The sequence below is a fragment of the Bubalus kerabau genome, chromosome 11 (assembly GCF_029407905.1).
Source record: "Bubalus kerabau isolate K-KA32 ecotype Philippines breed swamp buffalo chromosome 11, PCC_UOA_SB_1v2, whole genome shotgun sequence".
In the NCBI taxonomy this organism is placed as follows: Eukaryota; Metazoa; Chordata; class Mammalia; order Artiodactyla; family Bovidae; genus Bubalus; species Bubalus kerabau.
The window spans coordinates 73748692-73776690 of NC_073634.1; the positions used below are offsets into that span (position 1 = coordinate 73748692).

Consider the following 27999-nt stretch of genomic DNA (forward strand, 5'->3'; position numbering starts at 1 on the left):
CAAAAACCTCCTCTTTCTCTTAAGACTCAGGTCATACTCTGCTTTGCATTACAGACACAGTATATCTGAAATGTCTTTATTTCTTCTTTAATGTCTTAGTCATACTGCTTTGTTTCATGTCATGTGCATGTTAATGACATGTGTAAATATATAAAGTAATGGAAAAGTTAGGCTAAAAATTTAGTTCATCTATCTGTAATCAGAAAATCTGAGTTTCAGGGAATTTCCTGGTGGTTCCATGGTGAGGACTCGGGCACTTTCACTGCTGGGCTCCAGTTCAATCCCTGGTCAGGGAACTAACATCCAACAAGCCACACGAAGCAGGGGGGGGAAAAAGAGAGAAGAAAATCTGAGCTCCAGAAGGTACCAGGAATGAAGACCAAAAGGATAGGGTCTATTACTTAGACTACAGAGTCTTTGCCAGTGTGAAGGGCTGGCTGAGATAAGCAATAAATGCCAACAACAGTCTCAAGAAAGCCGTGTTTGATCTAGAAGGCAATCGGAAGGCTGAGTGAGAATCTGCATGTGCATGATTCATAAAAGCAAGGCATGGTACAGATGTGAAGACAGAGAGAAAAAGCACCACCAGGTGATGAGAAGTCTGATTTTGATCAATTAAGCACTGACTTTTTAGGCTGAGATCCCAGAGTAAGAAGAGTATTTACATACATCCACACTCATAAAAACATGTGTGTATACAGCTGAAACAAATTTCACCAAAAAACTTAAACTTTACTGTGCAAAATACACTCTATATTGTCTATGCCATTTCTGTAATGCTATCACAATCCACTAAATCTATTTCACAATCCACTAATAGTTGGAAACCTATTTTTGAGAAATACTGACCTCTAGTCACTGAAAATAATGGCAAAGTTTCAAGTTTCATTCTGCAATTGGTCTCCTATGCCACCATTTCTTGGCCTATTTTAGCTGTCCCTTACTCTGGCAAATGCTCAAGTTTCATGGGTAACAATGAATAAAATGTGTGCATTTTACATGTAATTACATACAGTATGTACATCAAAAATAAATCTTAATTTATTTCTGCCAATAAGATCTAATATGCAAACCTTACTCTTTTTAAGTCTAAACACTGGAGAGACCTTAGGACAGAGCATTATATCGTAACATAAGTAGACTGTGCTTCTTCTCTAAGGGTTAGGACTGGGGTTGCTCAGGTCTTTCCCAGAAACATGCTTAATGCTACTGTGCCTGCCTTGTCCAAAGCCTGAAATGCCATGTGCTTCATTCAATAAGCACTAAGCTATGCAGGGTCATTTTAACTGCAGTGACAGCAAAGCAACATAAATGCATTTACTGTGGTAGCCAGTCCGTTTCTTCAGGACTTTTCAGCAGTTAGGGAAGGAAAAACTGAAAAGTTTGGATCTTAAAGGAGCAATGAAATGGCAGGTGGCTCAGCCACTTAATGTGTGCCTCTGGCATATCATCTAACATCTCAGCCTTAAACACATAAACCTGAGACTCTAAAAAACAGCGTTCACCCAGTCCATCAACCTGTCTCCTTGCATGTTCCTCATCATCATTTGCGGTCCTCTTCCTCCAGGCTCCATCACTGAAATAAAATGCTTAGCTACATAATACATACAATAAAGTCCTAAAGACCACTGTGACATAGATGCAAAGAATTATAATCATTTTGTGACCAAAAACAAGCAGCAGCAGTCTAATTTTTCTAAAAATTTATGAACCACTGCTTTAACTCCTGTCACCCAAGAAACCCAGCACCAAATCATTTTTCTCCACTAATAAGTGTAATGTCAACAAACTTTGTCCTTGGGTGGCAAACTGCCAGTTACTAAACCACAGAATACTCCTATAAAATACTATAAATCTACAATAAAAGTTTATGAAAACATGTTAGAACTTAAGTGGCAAGGATCATAACCCAGGGACCTGGGAGCAAAGGCAGAAAATGAAGATTTGCAGCAACCACTATCTTTAAAAATCACCTGACTTTAAAATTTTACAAAGTACACATGCAAGTGTAATACAGGAAAATTGCTTCTCTCCCTAATTTTCAAGTGAAATTGATGTTCCAAGAGAATACAACCCCAAGATGATGAACACTGGATGTCTCTACATTGCTCCCAGTTCTCAATTCTATGACTCAAGATCTAAGGTTCAAGTAAGAGCACTGGATCAGGAGTCAATGCCCTCAACTCTAATGGCCACAACTACTTCACTGGTTATTAAGGCTTTGGTGAAGTCAGTTAAACCTTCTTAGTTCTGACTCTCAAGTTTTTAAAAATGTGACTTTAGGGCATTTCATAGAGTCAGCTGGCTAAAGTGAGAGCATACGAGTAAAAGGATACTGAAGCCTGTAAGAACTTTTTTTAATGCAGCCTGACTCTTTTTCAAGGAGGCCTCCAAAAGTAGAGTGACTTGCTCAATGTGACAAAACAAGTTTGGTTCATGGGTATGAAACCAAACCCATTTTTCTACCGTATCATTGTGCTATAAATAATCCCAAACTGATTTTAACAGTAAGTTTATGACTAGGTGAAAGTTTTATTCCTCAGACATATGATTGCAAGGCAAGAGAAAATCAAGTGGGTGACAAATGTCTGCCAGCCTAATAGTAATGATTTGTTGCTCATAATGAAGAGCTGAGCTCTAAACACCGGTGTTCTAGTCCTGGTTCTATTTTTGGTTGTTTTTCAAGTTGCTTGATTTTCCAAAACCTGGTTCTTCTCCCTGAACAAAGCAAAAAGTTAGTTTTTAATCTACCGTGCAGGACTAACCATGCAAACAAGAGACAGTAACAACAATTAATACTTGCAGCACTTACACACCAGGAACTACTCTAGACGTGTTAGCATCATTAAGTAATACTAACCTTCACAACCACTCTTGAGGTGAGCGCTATTACTCCTATTTTACAAATGAGCAACTAGAGGCACAAATACAAAGACACCAAGCCTGGATTCCAGGCCAGGAGTCTAGTTTGGGTCCTTGCATCTAACCATTGCTCCACATTTCCTATCACCATTAGAACTATTATCATTTACAAGACTGTTAAAAAACACACACACAGAAATCTGAAAAGGAGAAATATGCAGAGTGCTGTAATCTTGATGACAACTGTGATTTTTGTTAAGTCCTAGTTTTGTGCACTGATAAGGCTTCTTTAATAGTCAATCGGAGTTACTTCATCTAGAAAATATAAAAACCTAGCTTAATATCTGAAAAATATCTAAACATACTCATGCAAAGTGTAACAAATTAGTTATATCCCGACTTTCAACCTAAAAAGTTAGAGGAAAGTTTCCTGGAATAGTCAGAGGGAGTTAAAATCTGTACTAAACAGTTGTTGTTGTTGTTTTTCCCCCTTTTTAGTGCATTTGTGTTTAAACACTTTTTAAGGTTGAAACAGAGTGTTAGCTAAACCCCACACAGCTCAATACTGACATTTTCAAATCATACTGCACTGATTCGGGCCGGCTACCTTATAGGTGCAGTACCCACGTGCGTCTGAGTTAGTGCAGACGTAGTCGAGTGACTCAAAAGTGAATGGCATCTTAACTGAGATGGGTCCCTAAGAGTGAAAAGCTTTCCCTAACTCAGCAGTAGCCCGGTCTAAGAGAAACTTCACTTGGACTCATGTTCGTTAAGTTAAGCTACAATTTCACTTTACCTCCATGTCTTAATGCAGACTTCAGACTTGGGGAAAAGAGGATGTATCAAGGGCGAGGCGTTCAGATGTTAAAACTTTAAAAGCAAGAAGGTTCAAATGGCTTAGAATGGAACCCAGGCTGGGAAAGTGAGGACTTTCAAGAGTCTCACATCCTAGACGCGGGAGAGAACACGTGGTGAGCCGGCACCCAAGGCGGGGGGGTGGGGGGGGGGGTGGATGGGGGTGTCCGGAAGCAAGGAAACAGACTTGTTCATTTTAACTGCCCAAAGAAAGTCGATGAGCTCGGTAAGGGTCGGAGAATAGTACTGCCCCAAAGCGGGGCTCTGTCAAAAGCCAGAGTTCTGAAGAGCGCAAGCCAAGAGAACCGGCCGGGCAGCAGGAAGCCGCCCCTGGGGGGCCTGGGGCCTCGGCGAATATGGCGGCCCGGGCGACAGAGAGGCCCAGACAGTACGGAGCCCGCCGGTAGGGCTCAAGTCCACTGCCCGTCGGATCTGGCCGCACCCGTTCTCTCTGCCCTCTGGACAGGCCGCGCACGGGGGTGGCGGCGTGGGCCCACCCTGCGCCGCCACTGCGCTCGGTGCCTCCTCGCTCCGGGCCTCCGAGGGCCACGCGCGATGCCAGACCGCGCGCCGCCGGGCCGGGGGGCAATAAGGCCGAGCCTGGGAGAGTGCCCGCCCCGCGCCGTTCTGCTCACTTTACCTTGGCCTGCAGCCTCGCTGGCGCCCAGGCCAGGCAGGTGCAGGTACCGCTGAGGTGCGCGGAAGGCACGTACTCCTGGTGTAGCCGGTTGTTGGCTGTCTCCCACACTCGCAGGTGACCGTCGGTAGACGCTAAAGCGAAATAGGCCTGGCTCTGCGGGGAGAAAGCGCAGGGGACCCCCGCGGGGGACAGGGGGTCGGCAACACCACCGCCACCCGCCGCCATTGCTGCTCTGGCTCCGCGGCAGCCACGTGTTCGGCCCTGCGCAGGCGCATCGGGGAGGGGCGGGGCCTGGAGGGAGGAAGTGGGGCGGAGGGAGTTGAGGGAGCAGAGGGAGTATCTCTTCGAGATGCGAGCGAGCGTTGGACCGCCTACCCATGGACGGTGGCCCGGTGGGCTCAGTGCTAATTTGTTCTGGAGACGAGTGAGTGGAGGAGAATAACAGGACTCCTGCCTTAAAAAAAAGGGAAAAGGTGTTTTTTGTTTTAATTTAAATAACATGATTGAACGAGATGTTTGAAACAAGCGTTCAGCTATAATTCCGTGATTGTGACAACACTTTCCATTTTTCCTTATCCACTTAAAATCTGTAATGCTGCTCACGTTAACAATTTATTCAATCATAATAGTGTTAAAGTAAAGGGAGAGTCTTTTCAGTCTTCTTTGGTCAAGATTTATCCCATGTTACCGCACCAAATGTTCAGTTTTTAATGTCTCCATAACATTTCACCAAATTTCTGATTCAAGAAAGGTCAGGTACTATTCAGCCACACAGAGTTTATTGATCAGCAGGAAAAACACACACACACAAAAGAAACCCACTGCCCTCAGGGCTATAGGAGACTCTGAATCTTTTATAAGTAGAGAGAGTCATGGTAAAATCTGCATTTTATATTATCTGGAATGACATAAACTGATCTACATTTTAAAAGGCCTCCTGCATGTTTCATGGAGACAGTAGAGGGGCAAGAATGAAAGCAAAGAGACAAGAAAGAAGGAGGATGGTGGATTGTGGTGGTGAGAAATGGTCCAGATTCAGATATAGCCTGAAGTTGAGCCAACAAGACTTGCTAAATGGATTGATTATGAAGGATGAGGAAGAGTGAAGGATGACTCTAAGGCCTGAGAGGATAAGTGAATGGTGAATAAATAACCATTAGCTGAACTGGGGAAATGGGTCTGGATGGAGTGGAAATCAAGACTTCTGTTTTGGACAGTTAAGGCTGAGATGGCCATTAGACATCCAAACAGAGTTACTCAGTGGAAAGTCAGATATATGAGGAAATCACAGATATAAATTGTGCATGCATTAGTATTCAGATGCTATTTGAAACTGTAGGACTGGTCAGATCATCTAGAGTGTAAGTATAAATAGAGAAAAAAGCTTAGCTCCAAAATGTGCTAATCTGTCAGGAACAGAAAGAGAACCCAGCGAAGGAGATTAAGAAGGGTTAACAGTGATTAAAGCCCTGGAGAATGAGATGCCCTGAAAACCAAAAATTTTATAAGGATTTCAGAAGCAAGACATAATCAAAACCATGTCAAATTCTGTAAGATGAAGACTGAGAATCAATAGCAAGATCAAGATCATTGTTGGCTTTTCAAAAGCATTTTTAGTACAGAGGTAGGGGAATAACTCATTGCGGAAAATAGAGCGGGGAATGGGAGGTAAGAAAGGGCAAAAAAGTATAGACAGCTATTTCTAGGATTTTTGTTATAAAAGAGCTTGTGCTAGTCTTCATAAAGTGGGGAATGGGAGGTGAGAAAGGGCAAAAAAGTATAGACAGCTATTTCTAGGATTTTGGTTATAAAAGAGCTTGTGCTAGTCTTCATAAAGACAGGTCTGAGCTAGAGTTACAGATTCGTTAGTCATAAATGAAAATAAAAGCTTGTTTTGCATGAATTATACATCAGGCAGTCTTCTAGGTGCTCTGTGTGTATTAATTCATTTAGTCCTCACAACAGCCTTAGAATGTAGAAACTATCAACATCTACATCTTTCTGATAAGAAATTGATGTGTACAGCTGGGCAATGGAGGAAGAGCTTGAGCACAGGCAATCAGACCCAATGAGTATGTAGGGTTTATATAGATGACCCTCTGATACCCAAGCATATCAATTCCTTGACCTCCTCCCTTTCAATGATCTCTATGCCACACCAGTCACTCACTCCCACTGTCATATCCCAGACCTTGCCATGCAATAAATGCACCTCTTTCATAATCTCAGTTTCCACACACTAGTCTATACTACCAACTCCAATCTTTTCAGCTCACTCCCTCTGACTCCCAGCATTCAGCCGGTCCTTCTACCCGACCAGACCATCAATTCATTCATCCTAAGGCAATGGCACCCCACTCCAGTACTCTTGCCTGGAAAATCCCATGGACGGAGGAGCCTGGTAGGCTGCAGTCCATGGGGTCACTAAGAGTCGGACACGACTGAGTGACTTCACTTTCACTTTTCACTTTCATGCATTGGAGAAGGAAATGGCAACCCACTCCAGTTTTCTTGCCTAGAGAATCCCAGGGACAGGGGAGCCTGGTGGGCTGCCGTCTATGTGGTCACACAGAGTCGGACACGACTGAAGTGATGTAGCATAGCATAGCATAGCATAGTCTTTTCACCAGCCCTCATACCTCCTCCCTGATGGCCGCACTTTCCTCTTAATTTATCCTAAATTCTCTCATTACAACCCTCAACTCCCTTGCCTCTTTCCCTCATCAAAGTCTTGGTAAAACCACAAGCCTGGGAGTTCCCTGGCAGGCCAGTGGTTAGGATTCCACAATTCTACTGTTGGGGCCCTAGTTCCATGGTCAGTTCAGTTCAGTTCAGTCCCTCAGTCGTGTCCAACTGTTTGCGACCCAAAGGAATGCAGCACACTAGGCATCCCTATCCACCATCAACTCCCGGAGCTTGCTCAAACTCATGTCCATCAAGTCGGTGATGCCATCCAACCATCTCATCCTCTGTTGGCCTCTTCTCCTCCCACCTTCAATTTTTCCCAGCATTAGAGTCTTTTCCAACAAGTCAGTTCTTCACATCAGGTGGCCAAAGTACTGGAGATTCAGCTTCAGCATCAGTCCTTCCAATGAATATTCAGGACTGATTTCCTTTAGGATGGACTAGTTGGATCTCCTTACTGTCTAAAGGACTCTCAAGAGTCTTCTCCATCCCCACAGTTCAGAAGCATCAATTCTTCAGCACTCAGCTTTCTTTATAGTCTAACTCTCACATCCATACATGACTACTGGAAAAACCATAGCTTTGACTAGATGGACCTTTGTCTGTAAAGAAATCTCTCTGCTTTTTAATACGCTGTCTAGTTTTGGCATAGCTTTTCTTCAAAGGCACAAACATATTTTAATCTCATGGCTGCAGTCACCATCTGCAGTGATTTTGGAGCCCAAGAAAAGAAAGTCTGTCACTGTTTCCATTATTTCCCCATCTATTTGCCATGAAGTGGTGGAACCATATGCCATGATCTTAGTTTTCTGAATGTTGAGTTTTAAGTCAACTTTTTCACTCTCCTCTTTCACTTTCATCAAGAGGCTCTTTAGTTCATCTTCCTTTTCTGCCATAAGGGTGATGTTATGTGCATATCTGAAGTTATTGATATTTCTCTCTGGAATCTTGATTTCAGCTTGTGCTGCAGCCAGTTCAGCATTTCGCATGATGTACTCTGCATATAAGTTAAATAAGCAAGGTGACAACATACAGCCTTGACGTACTCCTTTCCCAATTTGGAACCAGTCCGTTGTTCCATGTTTGGTTCTAACTGTTGCTTCTTGATCTGCATAGAGATTTCTCAAGAGACAAGTAAGGTGGTCTGGTATTCCCATCTCTTTAAGAATTTTCCACAATTTGTTGTGATCCACAGAGTCAAAGGCTTTAGCATAGTCAATGAAGCAGAAGTAAGATGTTTTTCTGGAACTCTCTTGCTTTTTCTACAATCCAACGGACTTGGCAATTTGATCTCTTGTTCCTCTGCCTTTACTAAATTCAGCTTAAACATCTGGAAGTTCTCAGTTCACATACTGTTGAAGCCTAGCTTGGAGAATTTTGAGCATTACATTGCTACCTTGTGAGATGAGTGCAAGACAGTAGTAGGGGTGAAATCACATTTAGAATCAAACCCCATACCTGCCAGACGTGCTCTGAGGGCTCAAACATACCTTGTACACACCAGGACCCAGAGACCCCACAGAGATTGAGACAGAACTGTGTTTGAGTGTCTCCTGAGGAGGTACCGGTCAGCAGTGGACTGCTGAGGGGCAGGGGCTCTAGGTGCAGTAGACCTGGGTATGGCATAAGCCCTCTTGAAGGAGGTTGCCATTAACCCCACCATAGAGCCATCAGAACTTACACAGGACTGGGGAAACACTCTTGGAGGGCACAAACAGAAACTTGTGTGCACCAGGACCCAGGAGAAAGGAGCAATGACCCCACAAGAGACTGACTCAGACTTGCCCGTGGGTGTCCAGGAGTCTCTGGCGGAGGCGTGGGTGTCCAGGAGTCTCTGGCGGAGGTGTGGGTCAGCGGTGGCCTGCTGCAGGGTTGGGGGCACTGAGTATAGCAGTGTACACATGGGATCTTCTGAAGGAGGTCGCCATTATCTTCATTACCTCCACCATAGTTTGGCCTCAGGTCTAATAACAGGGAGGGAACACAACCCTGCCCATCAACAAAAAATTGGATTAAAGATTTACTCAGCATGGCCCTGCCCATCAGAACAAGAACCAGTTTCCCCCTCAGTCAGTCTCTCCCATCAGGAAGCTTCCATATGCCTCTTATCCTTCTCCATCAGAGGGCAGACAGGCTGAAAACCACAATCACAGAAAACTAATCAATCTCATCATATGGACCACAGTTCATTTCAGTTCAGTTCAGTCGCTCAGTCGTGTCCAGCTCTTTGTGACTCCATGAATCGCAGCACGACAAGCCTCCCTGTCCATCACCAACTCCCGGAGTTCACTCAGACTCACGTCCATCGAGTCAGTGATGCCATCCAGCCATCTCATCCTCTGTCGTCCCCTTCTCCTCCTGCCCCCAATCCCTCCCAGCATCAGAGTCTTTTCCAATGAGTCAACTCTTCACATGAGGTGGCCAAAGTACTGGAGTTTCAGCTTTAGCATCAGTCCTTCCAAAGAAATCCCAGGGCTGATCTCCTTCAGAATGGACTGGTTGGATCTCCTTGCAGTCCAAGGGACTCTCAAGAGTCTTCTCCAACACCATAGTTCAAAAGCATCAATTCTTCGGTGCTCAGCCTTCTAACTCAATGAAACTGTGAGCCATGCCCTGTAGGACCACCCAAGATGGACGGGTCATGGTGGAGAGTTCTGACAAAATGGGTCCACTGGAGAAGGGAATGGCAAACCACTTCAGTATTCTTGCCTTGAGAACCCCATGAACAGTATGAAAAGGCAAAAAGATAGGACACTGAAAGATGAACTTCCCAGGTTGGTAGGTCCCCAGTATGCTACCGAAGATCAGTGGAGAAATAACTCCAGAAAAAATGAAGAGACGGAGCCAAAGCAAAAACAACACCTAGCTGTGGATGTGACTGGTGACGGAAGTGAAGTCCAATGCTGTAAAGCGCAATCTTGCATAGGAACCTGGAATGTTAGGTCCATGAATCAGGGTAAATTGGAAGTGGTCAAACAGGAGATGTCAAGAATGAACACCAACATTTTAGGAATAAGCGAACTAAAATGGACCGGAATGGGTGAATTTAACTCAGATGACCATTATATCTACTACTGTGGGCAAGAATCCCTTAGAAGAAATGGAGTAGCCATCAGAGTCAACAAAAGATTCCAAAATGCAGTACTTGGATGCAATCTCAAAAATGACAGAATGATCTCTGTTTGTTTCCAAGGCAAACCATTCAATATTACAGTAATCCAAGTCTATACCCCGACCAGTAATGCTGAAGAAGCTGAAGTTGAATGGTTCTATGAAGACATACAACCTTATAGAACTAACACTGGCTGCAGCACAAGCTGGAATCAAGATTGCTGGGAGAAACATCAATAACCTCAGATAGGCAGATGACACCACCCTTATGGCAGAAAGGGAAGAACTAAAGAGCCTCTTGATGAAAGTGAAAGAGGAGAGTGAAAAAGTTGACTTAAAACTCAACGTTCAGAAAACTAAGATCATGGCATATGGTCCCATCACTTCATGGCAAATAGATGGGGAAATAATGGAAACAGTGACAGACTTTCTTTTCTTGGGCTCCAAAATCATTGCAGATGGTGACTGCACGAAATTAAAAGATGCTTGCTCCTTGGAAGAAATGTTATGACCAATCTAGAAAGCATATTAAAAAGCAGAGACATTACTTTGCCAACAAAGGTCTGTCCAGTCAAAGCTATGGTTTTTCCAGTAGTCATGCATGGATGTGAGAGTTGGACTATAAAGAAAGCTGAGCACCGAAGAATTGATGCTTTTGAACTGTGGTGTTGGAGAAGACTTTTGAGAGTCCTTTGGACTGCAAGGAGATCCAACCAGTCCATCCTAAAGGAAATCAGTCCTGAATATTCATTGGAAGGACTGATGCTGAAGCTGAATCTCCAATACTTTGGCCACCTGATGCGAAGAACTGACTCGTTGGAAAAGACCCTGATGCTGGGAAAGATTCAAGGTGGGAGCAGAAGGGGATGATGACAGAGGATGAGAATGTTGGATGGCATCACCGACTCAATGGACATGAGTTTGAGTAAACTCGGGAGATAGTGATGGACAGGGAGGCCTGGCATGCTGTGGTCCATGGGGTCACAAAGAGTCGGACACAACTGAGCGACTGAATTGACTGACTGACTGAGATGAGTGCAATTGTTCAGTAGTTTGAACATTCTTTGGCATTGCCTCCATGGTCAGGGAACTATTAAGAAGATCCCCCAAGCTGCAAGGTGGGGCCAAAACAACAACACAAACCTGGTAAAATTGGTAAAATCTAACTCTCCACCCGCAAACAACTGAAGATGACTAGAGGAAAGCCACAACCACCTTATTATGACTCTTGCTGCTGCTAACTCGCTTCAGTCGTGTCCGACTCTGTGCGACCCCATAGACAGCAGCCCACCAGGCTCCCCCGTCCCTGGGATTCTCCAAGCAAGAACACTGGAGTGGGTTGCCATTTCCTTCTCCAAGGCATGAAAGTGAAAAGTGAAAGTGAAGTCGCTCAGTCGTGTCCAACTCTTAGTGACCCCATAGACTGCAGCCCACCAGGCTCCTCCATCCATAGGATTTTCCAGGCAAGAGTACTGGAGTGGGGTGCCATTGCCTTCTCCATTATGACTCTTAATCTACTTTAAATTGATCACAAACCTCACATGGGAAGTCAGTGCTAACCAGTTATCAAACAGTTGGTCCCTAATTCATTCACTGTTTCACTGTTGCTGTTCAGTCACAAAGTCGTTGTCTGACTCTTTGCAAATCCCATGGACTGCAGCATACCAGGCTTCCCTCTCGTTCACTATCTCCCAGAGCTTGTTCAAACTCATGTCCATTGAGTTGGTGATGCCATCCAACCATCTCATCCTCTGTTGTCCCTTTCTCCCCTGCCCTCAATCTTTCCCAGCATCAGGATCTTTTCCAATGAGTTGGTTCTTCCCATCAGGCGGCAAAGAGTTGGAGCTTTAGCTTCAGCATCAGTTATTTCAAAGAATATTCAGGGTTGATTTCCTTTATGGGCCTTGATGCCATGATCTTCGTTTTCTGAATGTTAAGTTTTAAGCCAGCTTTTTCACTAGCATGAACCTGGGAGAGAAAATGCTGCTGCTAAGTCGCTTCAGTTGTGTCCGACTCTGTGCGACTCCAGAGACGGCAGCCTACCAGGGTGCCCCGTCCCTGGGATTCTCCAGGCAAGAACACTGGAGTGGGTTGCCATTTCCTTCTCCAATGCATGAAAGTGAAAAGTGAAAGTGAAGTTGCTCAGTCGTGCCCGACTCTTAGTGACCCCATGGACTGCAGCCTACCAGGCTCCTCCATCCATAGGATTTTCCAGGCAAGAGTATTGGAGTGGGGTGCCATTGCCTTCTCTGACTAGTTGCCTTCAAATCCATTTCCCTCTTCTTCAGGATTAATATAATTTCAGATTTTTGGTTAGGCTGATATTCAGTTATAATAAAGACTAAATTTCTCAGCTTTCCTTGCTGCTAGATCTGGCCATGTGATTAAGTTCTGGTGAATGAAATGTATATGTGTTTTTAGCAAAGTGTTTTTAAAGAAAGAGAGCATGACCTTCTTCCCGCTTCTCTCTTCTTACTGACTAGAATTGGGATGAAATGGCTGGAGGCTGAGCAGCCATATTCAATATTGGTACTTTTAGATGTATGTAGGACAAAATATTAATATCACTGTATTTGTTATTCAAACAACAGAAAGAAAGGAATGCTATTTACTGTTCACAATTTCAGAAATTATACATTTAAATGTACTTCCCATATTTTGTCAACGTACCTTCTAATTCTTACTCCTTCTGAAATAACATCCAAATATCTTAAATAACATTTAAGAGATAATAAAGTAGGAATGATAAATTTTAAAACAATTGTAAGGCTTAAGATTCAGAAAGTTCCAACTCAGACCCATATTTAGCAGTGATAATAAAAAGAACTTTTCTTAAATCGAAACCAAAAGTGACACATGCAGTTGGGAACGGAAGAGCAGGGCTGTTTTGTCTTTTCATGTTTAGGATTAAAAGAGAGAAGTCTTGATGATGGAGTTTACAATGGTTGATGTTTTAGAAAGCACAGATTAAAAATGATTTATGTCTTTGAAAGTAATAACAAGACTTATTTTCTCAAATTTAAATTGAACTAGTAGCTCTCTGAACATATTCCCATGCTAGCTCTGAATTCAGTTGTACTGTTGACTGGTCTTTGAGAAGGGGTGTTACAGTACAAAGAGCATGGACTGCTGAACCAGACTGACCTAGATAGGGAACCCTGTCATGCCACTTGTCAGCTATGGGCTATTGCCCAAATCATTTCATCTCCCTGGGTCAGTTTTCTTATGTGTAAAACTGGAATACTTATTTCTGACACAGGATTGTTATAAATTTATATGAAATAAATATCTGAGGTATCTTGTAATGCCAAACCCTCAATGAACTTTTACCGACTGAATTAATATTAAGCAAACAAGTTAGTGATATTTAATGTCAAATGAGATTTTGGACTCCATAGATAACTTTCCCCCTGTTATTAATTTTGTTTAGTTTTTAGGGTTAAATTCATTTTTATTTAAAAACTGGGGGAGGGGGGGTGCCAAAACCTGGAAATAAAAATTTTTAAAGAGATTCAGCAAGAGAGAATTAGAAAGCACAGCCAAATCTCTCTCTCTCTTTTTTCTTAAACATTTGAATTAATTTTCTCACAGTTCTGGAAGCTAGAAGTCCAACATCAAGGTGTTGGCAGGTCTGGTTTCCTCTGAGTCTTCTCTGCTTGGTTGTAGATGGCCATTTTCGGCCTATGTCTTCATATGGTGTTCCATCTGGGTCCGCATTTCTTCTTAGGAGGACAGCAGTCATACTGGATTAGGGCTCACTCTAATGGCATTCTAAGTTAATTACCTCTTTAAAGACCCTGTCTCCAAATACAGTCCCATTCTGAAGTACTTAAGGTTAGGACTTCAGTGCATGAATTTAGCGGGCTGGGGGTGGGGGAGGGGGGCGGTGGGGGAATGAAATGTAGCCTGTAACACCCCTCTACTCTGCCACTTCTGTTTTAGCAAAGGTCTTTCCCTGATAGCTCAGTTGATAAAGACTCCGCCTGCAACGCAGAAGACCCCAGTTCCATTCCTGGGTGGGGAAGATCCCCTGGAGAAGGGATAGGCTACCCACCCCAGTATTCTGGCCTGCAGAATTCCACGGAGAAGTCTATGGGGGTCACAAAGAGTCAGACCTGACTGAGTGAATTTCACTTTCATTTTCCCATTTTAAGACACTAAAATTTTGCTTAGTTTTGAGGAGGGTAAAATACTTTAAGTATTATATTTTAGTTATTGAAAACAATTCTGTTAAATGAGCACACGGTGGATACAATCAATGTAATCTAGGGTGGCCTGTTCCCAGGGCCTGGGGAGGACATGCAAGTAGTCAGAGCCCGGTCAAAAGGTACTCTCTAAGACCAGGGGAAGAAGGAGGTGGTCAGCGAGGAAAGGAAAGACAGTCAGCAAAATCTGTGGTAGGTACAAATGCAATCTGTAAAAACACATCTCGCGGCCAGTTTTACTGAGCGACGTTCCTGTTCCTGATGACTAGCGAGCTAACTCTGATACAAGACTTCAGCTTAGACAGCGCTTTGACAGCCTGTGTCTCTGTTAATCCTCTTGTCCCCGGACGAGGCTGGTGGAGATGTGTCAGCGGTCAATTGTTCAGTCTGAACACATTCCAAAGAGGAAAACGCGCCCCCGCGCTGGAAAGGGACACACTCATAGGACAGTTAGTCAGCGAGGACGGGCGGCCACCTCTTCCCCTTTGGAGCCAGGCGCGGTAGCCGAGCTCTTCCCGCTCAATAGTTGTCCAGCCGGGGGAGGCTGCGTCACTGCTACGCGCAGCGAGAGGCGGAGCCTCGCCGGGCCTTCCGTCACTCGCCTGCGACTGCGCCTGCGCGGATCGTCATGCTGTCAACGAGGTGTGTGGGTCTGGTCCTACTACCGCTGCGGCTCCTCCAGAGGTTTCCAGGATTCAGGACCTGTCTCTTCCTGCGCCGCCTTGGGCGAGAGTCCTTCGAGAGAGGCCGGTTACTGTGTTTTAAGGCCTCACCTAGAGACACGGGAAATGAAGAAGGAGAGCGCGAGGCGGCACAGAGGAAAGCCCCAGGCGCAGACTCGCCTCCATCTGTCCCTTCCCGCGTCCGGGGACTTGGGACCAGATGTCTGTCGTCGCTGGAAAGCCTCGGACTCCCGACTCCGCGAGAGGAGTCACCCCCTCAAGAGAGCGAGGTCTCGAGTGGAGACCAGGGCCAGTCGGATCCTGCACACCCGGGATCCGGGAGTCCCTCAGTGCCCGCCTTGGTCCAGCCTGCCACCAAGGACGAAATCCTTCACGTCTCCTCTTCCTGGTCCGCTTCCAGAGTGGTGCCTTTTCGGGTTGGGGAGCTGATTTTAGCTGAGACTGGGAAAAGAGAAACACAATTTAAAAAATTATTTAGGTTGAGCAACGCCGGACACTTAAATAGTAATTGGGGGACAGTCCCGTTCAGCGAGATCGTGGGGAAGTTCCCCGGCCAGATTCTGAGGAGTTCCTCTGGTAAGCACTTCATGCTGAGGAGGCCGGCATTGGAGGATTATGTGTTACTGATGCAAAGAGGGCCTGCCATAACGTATCCTAAGGTAATGCCATGGGATTTACTAAGAGCAAAACGGATTTAGTACTACAGACCTGATTAATGTACTTAAAGCACCTCTCAGAATATTTCAAGTTTCTATTCTCACTTTTTTTTTTTAACCAATGGCTATAACTTTTGCATATTTTTTGATTTCTAATTCTAGGAAGAAACAGCCAGATTTTAACTTGGGAGCCTCGATTCTCTGATCTGTAAAGTGACTTACTATTATGGAGTGATGTGGACTCACTAGGCATTTAATAAGAATGTACATTTATTCCCCATAATACTTAAGTTTGCAGGTTCAGCCTTCAAGAGAATATTAAACTCTTGGGGACAATTGTTTAGTACCACTGTGGTGATAGTTTAAGCATCATACTTAATGAGGTAAGTTATTAGAGGTTGTTGTTCAGTCATTAAGCTGTGGCCGACTCCTTGCAACTCCACGGACTGCAGCATGCCAGGCTTCCCTGCCCTTCACTGTCTCCCTTAGTTTGCTCAAACTCATGTCCGTTGATTCCATGATGCTATCCAACCATCTCATTCTCTGTTTCCCCCTTCTTCTCCTGCCCTCAGTCTTTCCCAGCATTAGGATTTTTTCCCAATGATTCCACTCTTCACATCAGGTGACCAAAATATATTTTATCAACAAAAGACTTATTACTATGCTTTTATCATTAGGGAAAAATGTTCGTATTAAAACAGCTCAAATTAGACACTAAACATAAAAGGGATATTCTTTAAAGGAAATTACCTACCAATTCCTTGTTACAGTCTTATATCCATTGCTAGTGGATTATTTTAATCATTCATCATAGTCACTGTCTTTGAGTAGAATGTTTATTTGTAGTTATAACAACTCTTCCTCCAGTCCTAGATGAAGAATCATTCATTAGTTCTTCAGCAAATAACCACCAACTTTATACATTCAGGGCACTATTTTAGGGACGTATAGCGGTGAACTATAGTCCTTGCTCTCCACATAGACCTTATATCCTAGAGCAATGGTCCCCAACCTTTTTGGCACCGGGGACCGGATTCATGGAAGACAATTTTTCCACAGACTGGGGGCGGGGGTGGGGGGGTGGGGGCAGTGTTTTCAGGTTGATTTAAGCACATTATGTTTATTGTGCATTTATTTCTATTATTATTACATTGTGATATATAATGAAGTGTTTCTATGTCTTATATGAAAGAGCCAGGGAAACAGAACTGCTTCTTGTGGGCATTTCATTGAAATGATTGCTGGGGCTGCCTCCCACTCCTGTGTGAAATTATTTGTGCCCCCTCCCACCTCTGCTCCCATGTGCCTGACAGATGGGAAAGGATATGGGTGTCTGAAAGACTTTGAATTTGTGACTGAAACTTTTTCAGGAGTACACCTTAAATATTATGTGTCTATGTATCATTTGGTTCAAGTCTTAGTCCATCATTTCAGAAAATACATTTTGGCTTTCAATTGGACCACTGTACCTGTTAAATATTAATAGTTTCTTATGCAGCCAAACCCATATTTAATACACAGTTTTTTTGTGATTCAACAGAGGATCTTATTTTTTTTTTTAGAATTTTCACTGCAGCTTTTCCCAGAGAAGAAAAAGATAGTAAAAACTTAATTGATATGTTGCTTGTTAGCAACTTCAAAAGGTTTGCTATTGGGGGGAATGATGAAATAAATGCTAACATTTACATTTTTCTCTATATAGCATTTATAACAAATAGTATAACAGTCAACTGTTATAACTGTTGAGTTATAACAGTTCGGCATCAGTGTTACTTGCCCACTTAATTCCTGGCTGTGTGACTTTGGGCAAATTACTTAACCTTTCTGATTTCTCATCCTTATAATGGCAGTGGTGATCATTTTCTCATTATTATTCTGATTAAACAAGATAATATTTGAAAGCAGTTTGCGTAGTTAACAGAAGCCTGGCACCTGGCGAAGTTGCAATAAACAGCTATTACTATCATCCATGCTATTCCTGTTAACAAAGCAATTCTTTAGTTATAAAGTTTGGCAAATGTGTCCTGTCTGTTCCTGGTATCCTAATTCTAAATGAGAATTCATCATTTAATGCAGATTATGTAATAACTTCCTAACTTGTCTTTCTGCCTCTAATTTTTCTCAGTTCTAGTACATCCTGTATTGCCCTGACAGATTAATCTTTATAAAATGCCATTTATGTTACCTCAGTGACACATCCTAGTTACTTACCATGTTAAGTTGAAATGCTTTAGCCTGGATTCAGATAAGCAAACCGTGTTTTATTCTACCTCTTTTTTGTTGAAAGCTGTCCCTACCTTGTGACTGTTTCCTTACATTTTCTATGTCTTTAAGCTAGGGTAGTCTGCTGATTTCTCTTTCTCAGAGCTCTTAATGTTACTTATTGTCTGTAATTTCAGTATTATACTTAAATTCTTCTGTATTTGCTAATTGATTCCTCAATCTCTCATTTTGTCAAGTAAACTATGAACTCTTGGTAGAAAGGGCCAGAGTTTAATCCTTTTTTTTCCCCTCCACTTTTCTCCAAGCCCAACATGGTATTTGAAGGAGTAGGTGCTTAGTATGTATTTATTGGCCACACAATCACCCTTGCTGTACTTCAATCATAGGATATAAATATGATACTATCGATGATGAATATCCACCCAGGTGATACTGTTTTGGAAGCTGGCTCGGGCTCTGGTGGAATGAGCTTATTTTTATCCAAAGCAGGTAAGAGATTAGGGTAAATGAATTGAATTTAGATGACAAAGAAAACATTCAATCTGTTCATAATAACAGAAAGTTAGATACAGATGTTTCAGAAAATGTTCACATAACTTTGTGATACAGAGCATTCTCCTTGAAATCAAATGTAAGCAATGATTTTTCTATTTTGTACATTTATTCAAGTCATTTTCTGTCTAACCCTCTCTCTGTTTGCTTTCTATTTGCCCCTTCCATGCTTTTTTTTTTTAACTGAAATTTTTATTAGAACATAACACAGCTGCAGAAAAGTGCACAGATCATTAGTGTGTACCTCAGTGAATTTTTATGTAGTGACCACACTCATGTCTGGAGAAGGAAATGGCAACCCACTCCAGTATTCTTGCCTGGAGAATCCCATGGACGGAGGAGCCTGGTGGGCTACAGTCCACGGGGTTGCAAAGAGTCGGACACGACTGAGTGACTTCACTCACTCACTCACACTCATGTAGTTATTACTCAGATCAAGATAGGGAATATTATTGTACTATTGAAACCTTCTCAAATCCCTCTCAGTCCTTATCCTATCCAAAGGTAGAAGGTAACCACTACTCTGACTTTAATCACCATTGATGAGTTTTGCCTGTTTTGAATCTTACATAAAAGGAATCCTTTAGTACTGTATGCTTTTGAATCAGGTTACTTTCATTCAACATTCTGTTTGTGAGGTTCAGTCACTGCATGTAGCAGTGGTTATTTCATTTTAGTTGCCATTTTATAAGTAAAGCACAGTTTATCCGTTCTGCTGTTGATGGGCAGTTGAGTTGAATGTTGTAAACAGTGCTCCAGTGCTTCTCTGAACATTCTTGTGTACATGTACACATGTACACAAACATGTGTACATGTTTTTGTTGATAATAGTGCCAAATGAATACTCAGTATCAGAAACTGTAGAAGGGGGAAAAGGGCTGTCAGCTGCTGGGGAAGAGTCATATACTACTAGAGGCAAAGAATTATCATTGTTCATGAATAAATTAATTAAACTATTAAGCTAAAACTAGATCATGAAGAATTTTCCTTTCTTAGAGAAAGTCTCTAAAAATTGTCAGTTGGTTAAAGTACTGCATGAAGGTCAAAAATCAAGAGGTATATAGTAAACATATCTGTTCATGTTACCTCCACTTGAATTCTGGTTACTGTTGTTGTAGCTGATTACTGCTCCTTTTGGCCACTGAATTCCTGATTGTCAAGGTTGCTTTGGCTTGTTTGACTGCCTCTGCATTGTTCCCTTTCTCACCTAATAATAGACAGCACTCTCTTTGGATAAATTTTTTTAAAAAGATCATTCATGTTTTTATTAGTGCATTCTTTTTTAGCTAATAAACATTGTTAGAGCAGTTGTAGGTGTATGTGGGTATATTTTATAAAGATTACAGATAGACATATACTGAATTAAACTTAAACCTTTTGTTTTTTTACCTAATGTCATCACATACAAACATAATTCAGCTTATACTGGGTGAGGAAATTCATTTTGGGCTCCTCACATCTTTTGTTGGACTCTTTTCTGTGCATAGTTAAAGGCAGCCATTTCTTCACAGTCTGTGACTGATTCCTAAATGCATTTGACAAAGTGAATTTATAAAAGTTTGTGAGATAGGAGTATCCATATTTCTAATACCTATAGTGTTGGAGGAGTGTCACATAGCATGAATAATCCCAACCTATGAGTGATCAAGAAATCATTGCTATTTACCTTCAGGATGGATATTTTTGCTCCATAATTTTCTAAATGGTTAGCTTATGCTGCTATTAACATTAATTTGTATCCCTTGAGAACATGATGAATTACAGCTGGACTTACATTTTAAAGACACATGCTGGAATTTAAACTCATTTTAACTATAGACTGATTGACCTGGGACAGCCTCCAAATCAAATCACCTCATATAGAGAGGAATAGAAAATTAATTGCTGTATTTAAAATGTAGTTTTCTGTGAAACTGCAGTATTACTATGATAGTTTGAAAGTTTTTCAGACACACACAAAAATACAAGTATCTTTGAAAGTGAAGTGAAAGTGGCTCAGTCTTATTTGACTGTTTGTGACCCTATGGACTATACAGGGAGAAGGCAATGGCACCCCACTCCAGTACTCTTGCCTGGAAAATCCCATGGACGGAGGAGCCTGGTAGGCTGCAGTCCATGCTAAGGGTCGGACACGACTGAGTGACTTCACTTTCACTTTTCACTTTCATGCATTGGAGAAGGAAATGGCAACCCACTCCAGTGTTCTTGCCTGGAGAATCCCAGGGACGGGGGAGCCTGGTGGGCTGCCATCCATGGGGTCGTACAGAGTCGGACACGACTGAAGTGACTTAGCAGCGGGACTATACAGTCCATGGAATTCTCCAGGCCAGAATACTGGAGTGAGTAGCCTTTCCCTTCTCCAAGGGATCTTCCCAACACGGGGATTGAACCCAGGGCTCCCACATTGCAGGCGGATTCTTTACCAGCCGAGCCACAAGGGAAGCCCCAAGTATTTTTAAGTATCCGAAAGGCCTAACTTCATCCTAACAAAAGACATGCAAGTTAAAACTACAGTGATAAACTGTATGCAATTTTTAGGTTGATACAAAGTTTGATAACTCTGTTGGAGGAAGTATGGAGAAATAGGCACTCTTAATACATTATTGGTCAAATGTAAATTGGTATCTTTTTGGAGAACAATTTGGTAATAATTTTCAAAGTAAAAAAATTCACATATCCTTTGAGTCAGCAATTCCATTTTTAGGACTTTATCCTATATATATAAATGGCTTATGTTTACAAAGACCTAGGCAAAATAATTGTCACTGTGGTATTGTTTGTAATAGCTAAGACGAGAAACAAGCTAAATGTTCTTTGGCAGGTGACTGGTTAAATAAACATAGCCATACAAGGGAACATAATAGCTCTTTTAAAAAATTCAGTAGATCGTTAATCACTAAAATGCCATTGGTAAATAAGAAGAAAGGTAAGTATGTATGATGGGAAAGGACAGTATGTATGATGGGAACCTGTGTTAAAAACAGAAAAAGAGATACTTGCAGACTTGTAGAGGCACCGACTATCTTGGGAAGGGTAAATAACTGTGGTGATATGGTTGCCTCTGAAGAGGGAGACTGACTGGGGATTTGGGATAGGATAGAGACTTTTGTAACCTTGAACCACTTGAATTATTTTTTCACATCCATGTAATATCTTTGAAAAATAAATTTTTGACATTTTTAATAAACTGACTTATACTATGTACTGTCATATTTTTTTTTTAAAATTAAGTTGGATCACAAGGACGAGTCATAAGTTTCGAAATTCGAAAGGACCACCACAAACTGGCTATGAAGAATTATAGACACTGGCGTGATTCATGGAAAATAAGTCATGTAGAAGAGTGGCCAGACAATGTAGATTTTATTCATAAGGATATTTCAGGAGCAACCGAAGACATACAATCTTTAACATTTGATTCGGTAAGTTTTCTAAAGTGGGTCCTATGATATTACCTAATACTGAGTACAAAAAAAACAAAGATCACACTCCTTTTGTATGGAAAAGGATCTTCCTTCATTATTTGTGCCATTTCTAAGAGTGGGGGGAATATTTTCCTTTAATATCATGGTGGGATTTAGGGCAGAGATATATACTGAATTAGGTGCCAGAGTTGTTAATAAATGTGCCTGTGGCATGAGTGCCATGCTCAGCCACTTCAGTTGTATCCAACTCTTTGTGACCCCATGGACTGTAACTCGCAAAGTTATGTGAAGCAAGAACTTCCAGAGGCACAGCTGGGTTTAGAAAAGGCAGAGGAACCAGAGATCAAATTGCCAACATTTGCTGGATCATAGAAAAAGCAAGGGAATTCCAGAAAAACATCTACTGCTGTTTCATTGACTATGCTAAAGCCTTTGACTGTGTGGATCACAACAAACTGGAAAACTGTTAAAGAGATGGGAATACCAGACCATCTTACCTGTCTGCGGGTCAAGAAGCAACAGTAAGAATCTTATATGGAAAAACTGACTTGTTCAAAATTGAGAAAGGAGCATGACAAGGCTGTTTATTGTCACCCTGTTTAACTTATATACAGAGTCCATCATGTGAAATGCCAGGCTGAATGAGTTACAACCTGGAATCAGAATTTCCGGAGAGATATCAACAACCTCAGATATGCAGATGATACCACTTTAATGGCAGAAAGTGAAGAGGAACTAAAGAGCCTCTTTTGATGAGGGTGAAAGAGGAGAGTGAAAAAGGCAGCTTAAAACTCAATATTAAAAAAAATAAGATCATGGCATCCAGTGCCACCACTCCATGGCAAATAGAAGGGGAAAAGTTTGAAACAGTGATAGATTTCCTCTTCTTGAGCACTAAAATCACTGTGGATGGTGACTGCAGCCATGAAATTAGATGACTGCTTCTTGGCCAGAAAACTATGACAAACCTAAATGGTGTATTAAAAAGCAAAGAGATCACTTTGCCAACAAAAGTCCATATAATCGAGGCTATGGTCTTTCCAGTAGCCATGTATGGATGTGAGAGCTGGACAATAAAGAAGACTGAGTGACGAAGAATTGATGTCTTTGAACTGTGGTGCTGGAGAAGACAATTGAGAATCTCTTGGACAGCAAGGAGATCAAACCAGTCAATCTTAAAGGAAATCAACCCTGAATACTCATTGGAAGGACTGATGCTGAAGCTGAAGCTCCAATCCTTTGGCCACCTGATGCAAAACAGCTGTCTCACTGGAAAAGACCCTGATGCTGGGAAAGATTGAAGGCAGAAGAAGAGTGTGAGAGAGGGTGAGATGGGGGTTGGCATCACTGATTCAGTGAATAAACTTGGGCAAACTTTGGGAGATGGTGAGAGACAGGGAAGCCTGGTGTGCTGCAGTCCATGGAGTTGCAGAGTTGGACACAACTGGGCTACTGAACAACAGACATTGAATATAGTTCCCTGTGTTATACAGTAGGACCTTGTTGTTTATCTATTTTATATATAATAGTTTGTATCTGGCAATCCCAAACTCCTACTTCATCGCTCCCACCTGTTTCTCATTTGGTAACCGCAAGTTTGGTTTCTATGCATTAGCAGTAGGATGAATTTGAGAAATACTAAGATAGATTTGTAGGACTGGGTAATTTTAATCCAAACAGAAGCATCATAACCCTACAGATTCTCAAAAGAGAATTCAAGGTAAAGAAAATAATGACTCTAAATTTCTGATTTGAGTAGCTAATGAATGGTAATATTGTTGGCTGAGTATAAATAAGAGCTTTGGATTGGCAGGCTGCTTGGTAGTCTGACTTTTGGTCCTTGTCAATAATATAATAAGACTACAATCAAAGAAATCCATTTATGTCTACAGTGTTGGCCCCTTGATTAGTCATTGAGATCTTTACTTGGATATCTAATAGGCATCTTAAACTCATGTCTAAATCTGAATTTTCAAATATTTCTCCCCAAGCTTGTTCTTCCCATTGTCTTAGTCATTTTCCTCAATAGTAAATGAGGAAAATTTACTCCATTCTTTCAGTAGCTTAAGCTAAAAACATTGAATTTATCCTTACTTCTCATATCTCACAGCCAATCCTAATTCTAATTGACTCTGTCTTATCACATTCAATGCTATTTGCTATTGCAAGGCTTTCCTTGCCCAAGTCAGAATATACTTAATGCCACTGAACTATACAGTGGAAATGACAAGTTTTATGGTATGTTTACCACACTCAAAAAAGTTTAAAAAGTAAGATCATGTCTGAAACTCTCCAGTGGCTTCTCTCTTCATGAATAAAGCTAAAAGTCTGTAAAATTCTGCATAATTTTTCCCTCCTCCATTTCCACCACATCCCCATCATCTGAGAACTCTTCTCTTGCCACTTTCCCACTTTTGTCCCCACTGCAGTGATAGTGGCCTTCTCAGTTCAGTTCAGTTCAGTCCCTCAGTCGTGTCCAACTCTTTGCTACCCCATGAATCGCAGCACGCCAGGCCTCCCTGTCCATCACCAACTCCCGGAGTTCACTCAGACTCACGTCCATCGAGTCAGTGATGCCATCCAGCCATCTCATCCTCTGTCGTCCCCTTCTCCTCCTGCCCCCAATCCCTCCTAGCATCAGAGTCTTTTCCAATGAGTCAACTCTTCGCATGAGGTGGCCAAAGTACTGGAGTTTCAGCTTTAGCATCATTCCTTCCAAAGTGGCCTTCTCAGACTCATCAAATACGCTTCAGCCTCAGAGCATTTGTATTTGCTCTTCTCTCCATCTGGAGTACACTCCCCCCTAAATTTCCACAGGGTGAGCTTAATCACTTTCTTCAGGTCTCTCCATGACCAGCTTATGTATAAAATAGCACTTCCTTTCCTTGCCCTGTCACTCTATCCTTCATATTCTCCTTTATAATCTTGTAGTTCATGTCACTCATTACTCTCTGAATTACATATTTATTAAATTTTTGTTTAATGCCTATCCCTTAATTAGAATATAAGTTCCTATGAAACAAAATAGAACATAAGCTCCCATTTTATTTTTACCACTTAGCAAGATACTTGGCACATGGAAGTTGCTCAATAAATATTTGGTTAATAAATTATTAATGAATGATGACCCATTATTTAAAAAAAAAAAAACATGTGAACAGAATACTTTCTAATTTAGTAAATTTAAGGATGTGCCAACTAGATTAGATTTCTGGAGTTATCAGTAAGTCAGTTATTTTCTATTTTGGCTATTTTTGTTTTCAATGAAATTTTTTTGAAAATTTCACTTACTCATTGTATTCATTTGACATCTTTTGAGTATATAGCCTTGTATTCTGCAATTGAATGAAGAGTAAAGAAATAAGGGACATGATTCTTACATTTTAGAATCTCTAATATTCAGAAGTTTTCTTTTGAACATAAAAATACACATTTGAGATAGTGTGAATTTCTATTGTAAAAGGCTGAAATAAAGCATTGAAATTTTATATATACAGTGGACCTTTGAACAACACAAAGTTTAGAGGCAACAATCCTGCTTGCAGTCAGAAATCTGAGTATAATTTACAGTCAGGACTCCCTCTCCATGGTTCCATTATATCCAAGGGTTCTACATCTTCAGATTTAACCAACTGCAGATCGTGTAGTTCTAAAAATCCTTGTGTAAGTGGACCTGCGCAGTTCAAATCCATGTTGTTCAAGGGGCAACTCTGTGTGTTTATGTGTATGTATAAAAGTAGCTAAAGATTCCTGTATTATCAATATTGTCAAGTACAAGACTTGCCATTACAGTTTTTATGTAGTCAAGAATTATGACAAAATGTATAATAATAAATGTGCCTTTTTGAGAGAAGTAAAATGATCATCATCAGTACTGTATTCTAAAAAGTGAAATACTTTAACTGGCTATTTTAACTGCTTTCCCAAAGTGTATCATTTCACCACAATAAGAAAAGAAAATACATGCTTTATTTAAACAAAACTCAGTCTGATTCTCTTTCCCCACTATAGGTAGCTTTGGATATGTTGAATCCTCAAGTTGCTTTGCCTGTTTTATTCCCAAATCTTAAACAGGGTGGTATATGTGCTGTATATCTAGCAAAGTGAGTAATGTGACTGTTCTTTTTTTGTAATGTTATTTTTTTAATTTATTTTTAATTGGAGGATAATTGCTTTACAATATTGTGTTGGTTTCGCCATATATCAACATAAATCAGCCATAGTTAAATGTTATTTTAAACACACTTTTGTTTTAAATATTAGGCTAAAATGTTCATTTTGTAACTGAGTTAGATGTATATTTTATCTCATAAAACTGTTATGAAAGAGCATATGTCCCAAATTTAGTTATATTTCTGGTTAAATCATCCTTTACATAAACAGTGATATAAGATGGCTATTTCTTCTGACAATTTAGAAGAAAAGTTTTTAAAAGTGTAATCTATATTTTTTTATTTAGTATTCTCTTCTGTGCCCTAACTTGCATTTTTACTTTTTTCCTCCTGTCTTGATTTAAGTATAGCATTTAAATTGGGATAAGAGGTATAGTGAACTTAAAATAAAAGTTATTGCTGTAGTAGAAGTTTAAAGTACTTTTTCACTTTTTTGAAAGCATCACACAGGTTATTGAACTTTTAGATGGAATTCGCATCTGTGAACTTGCCCTCTCATGTGAAAAGATAAGTGAAGTTATTGTCAGAGATTGGTTGGTTTGCCTTGCAAGACAGAAAAATGGAATTTTAGCTCAAAAAGTAGAACCTAAAATCAACACAGACTTACAAGCATACTCTCAAGAAAAAATTAGAATTGAAGGTGAGATGTTTCAATATGATGACCATGGTAAGCTTCAATTCTATTTTATGCATGTGTTTGCAATAATAAATGGAGAATATATTCCTGAGTGTATGAGCAATACATTATAAAAGTATTTCTCAGGGATTTATTATTTTATCCTATGGAAATTGAAATGTATTTATTCTATTAAGTTAAAATCTCTAAGAGAAAGAATCATGACTTTTCCTGCCTTTTATGTAAAACTCTGATACCTTTGAAGAATTGAACTTCTTATAATATTCATATTTGTGACAAAGGGGTTGGCTTATGAAATACTTTAAATATACTAAAGAATGTTTTAAATTTAGATCAGTAATTATCACTGAAGGGAAAGAATTTAATAGGACTTGGTATGCAAATAGCTAATATTCCAAAAAGCAACTTCCAGTATGCTGCTGGAATTTTTCCAAGAACTAAATTTAGTTCTTTATTGTATGTATACATTATTTAGACCATAAACAAGTTTTCAGTCATCTATAGATTTATGATATGAGCTTATTCATTTGGTAATAAAACCATATATAAAGTTTATCATGTAATCCTCGACAAGTTGTTTCTGTAAGATAACTGTCACTGAGAGAAAAAACTTACAAGAAAGGGACAGTAATTTGTTGTTTAACAGTTTTGTAAACAAATTGTCAAATATTTTATGTAGCTTATAATACATATTTTGTTCTATAACAGAAGAATCACATTCTGATTTTCCCTATGGATCATTTCCCTATATTGCTAGACCTATACACTGGCAAATTGGTCATACAGGTGAGTAATTTTTTTCAGGCTATATTATATGGTGTTTTCTTCTCATTATTGCAATCACCTTACCTTTTTCTCCCCTTAATTTAGCTTTTCTTGTCAAGTTGAGGAAGTGCAAACCACAACTTAGCTGAGTACCTCAGATAACAACTGATTTGAAGACTTGAAAAGTATCAAAATAGAACTTTATATTGCAAATCACTACTTTCATAGATTGGTATTTTTAGCTATCACTATGATTTATATAACTTTTACATGTAACTTTGAAAAGTAATAAAAGCTGGAGAAACATGTAACATTTCAAAACTGCTTAAATGTCCCATTTTGACACTCGTCTTGCAGTTTGGCATTTTGTAGTAAATGATTCCAAGTTGGTTTAGTTGAGCCATTTCATTCTTCACTTCCTGTAAACCACTCCATAGATTTGTCTTTCTTCATGCAATTAGTTTTCTTTTCTTTCTTTGATTGATGGTCATTGGCTACCAAAATAAAATATGCATTTTGAGGTAAATT

The 27999-nt window shown here is 40.8% G+C and overlaps 3 protein-coding genes across 5 annotated transcripts in view; 1 reads left to right on the forward strand and 2 right to left on the reverse strand.

Annotated features, from left to right (window-relative positions):
• WDR43 (WD repeat domain 43) overlaps positions 1 to 4669 on the reverse strand; it is a 38689-nt gene extending 34020 nt beyond the window's left edge. Inside the window, exon 1 of the mRNA XM_055540609.1 lies at positions 4358 to 4669. Coding sequence (XP_055396584.1) covers positions 4358 to 4582 — 225 coding nt within the window. The 5' untranslated portion in view covers positions 4583 to 4669. The remainder of the gene's footprint in view (positions 1 to 4357) is intronic.
• A 9528-nt stretch (positions 4670 to 14197) lies between these two features.
• Positions 14198 to 27997, forward strand: TRMT61B (tRNA methyltransferase 61B). Of its 3 annotated transcripts, none has more exons than XM_055540611.1 (7): positions 14199 to 15700; positions 18307 to 18409; positions 21704 to 21894; positions 25909 to 26000; positions 26510 to 26709; positions 27415 to 27492; positions 27577 to 27997. In XM_055540611.1, exons 1-7 carry the CDS (start codon positions 14987 to 14989, stop codon positions 27618 to 27620), a joined length of 1422 nt encoding a protein of 473 aa, XP_055396586.1. In that variant the 5' UTR covers positions 14199 to 14986; the 3' UTR covers positions 27621 to 27997. The 3 variants fall into 3 exon arrangements, with proteins under 3 accessions (XP_055396587.1, XP_055396586.1, XP_055396585.1); XM_055540610.1 differs by having other exon boundaries at positions 14201 to 15700; positions 26510 to 26736; XM_055540612.1 differs by lacking the exon at positions 18307 to 18409 and having other exon boundaries at positions 14198 to 15617; positions 26510 to 26736.
• SPDYA (speedy/RINGO cell cycle regulator family member A) overlaps positions 27877 to 27999 on the reverse strand; it is a 38561-nt gene continuing 38438 nt past the window's right edge. Inside the window, exon 8 of the mRNA XM_055540613.1 lies at positions 27877 to 27965. Within this exon, the coding sequence (XP_055396588.1) occupies positions 27877 to 27965 (89 nt within the window). The remainder of the gene's footprint in view (positions 27966 to 27999) is intronic.

Bases quoted from the DNA above. Each gene is read 5' to 3' on its own strand.
- TRMT61B (XM_055540610.1), top strand. From the start codon at position 14,987: ATGCTGTCAACGAGGTGTGTGGGTCTGGTCCTACTACCGCTGCGGCTC. The intron at 18,410-21,703 runs GTAAGAGATTAG...TTTAAAATTAAG, and splicing joins CTTATTTTTATCCAAAGCAG to TTGGATCACAAGGACGAGTC. The intron at 26,737-27,414 runs GTAAGCTTCAAT...GTTCTATAACAG, and splicing joins GTTTCAATATGATGACCATG to AAGAATCACATTCTGATTTT.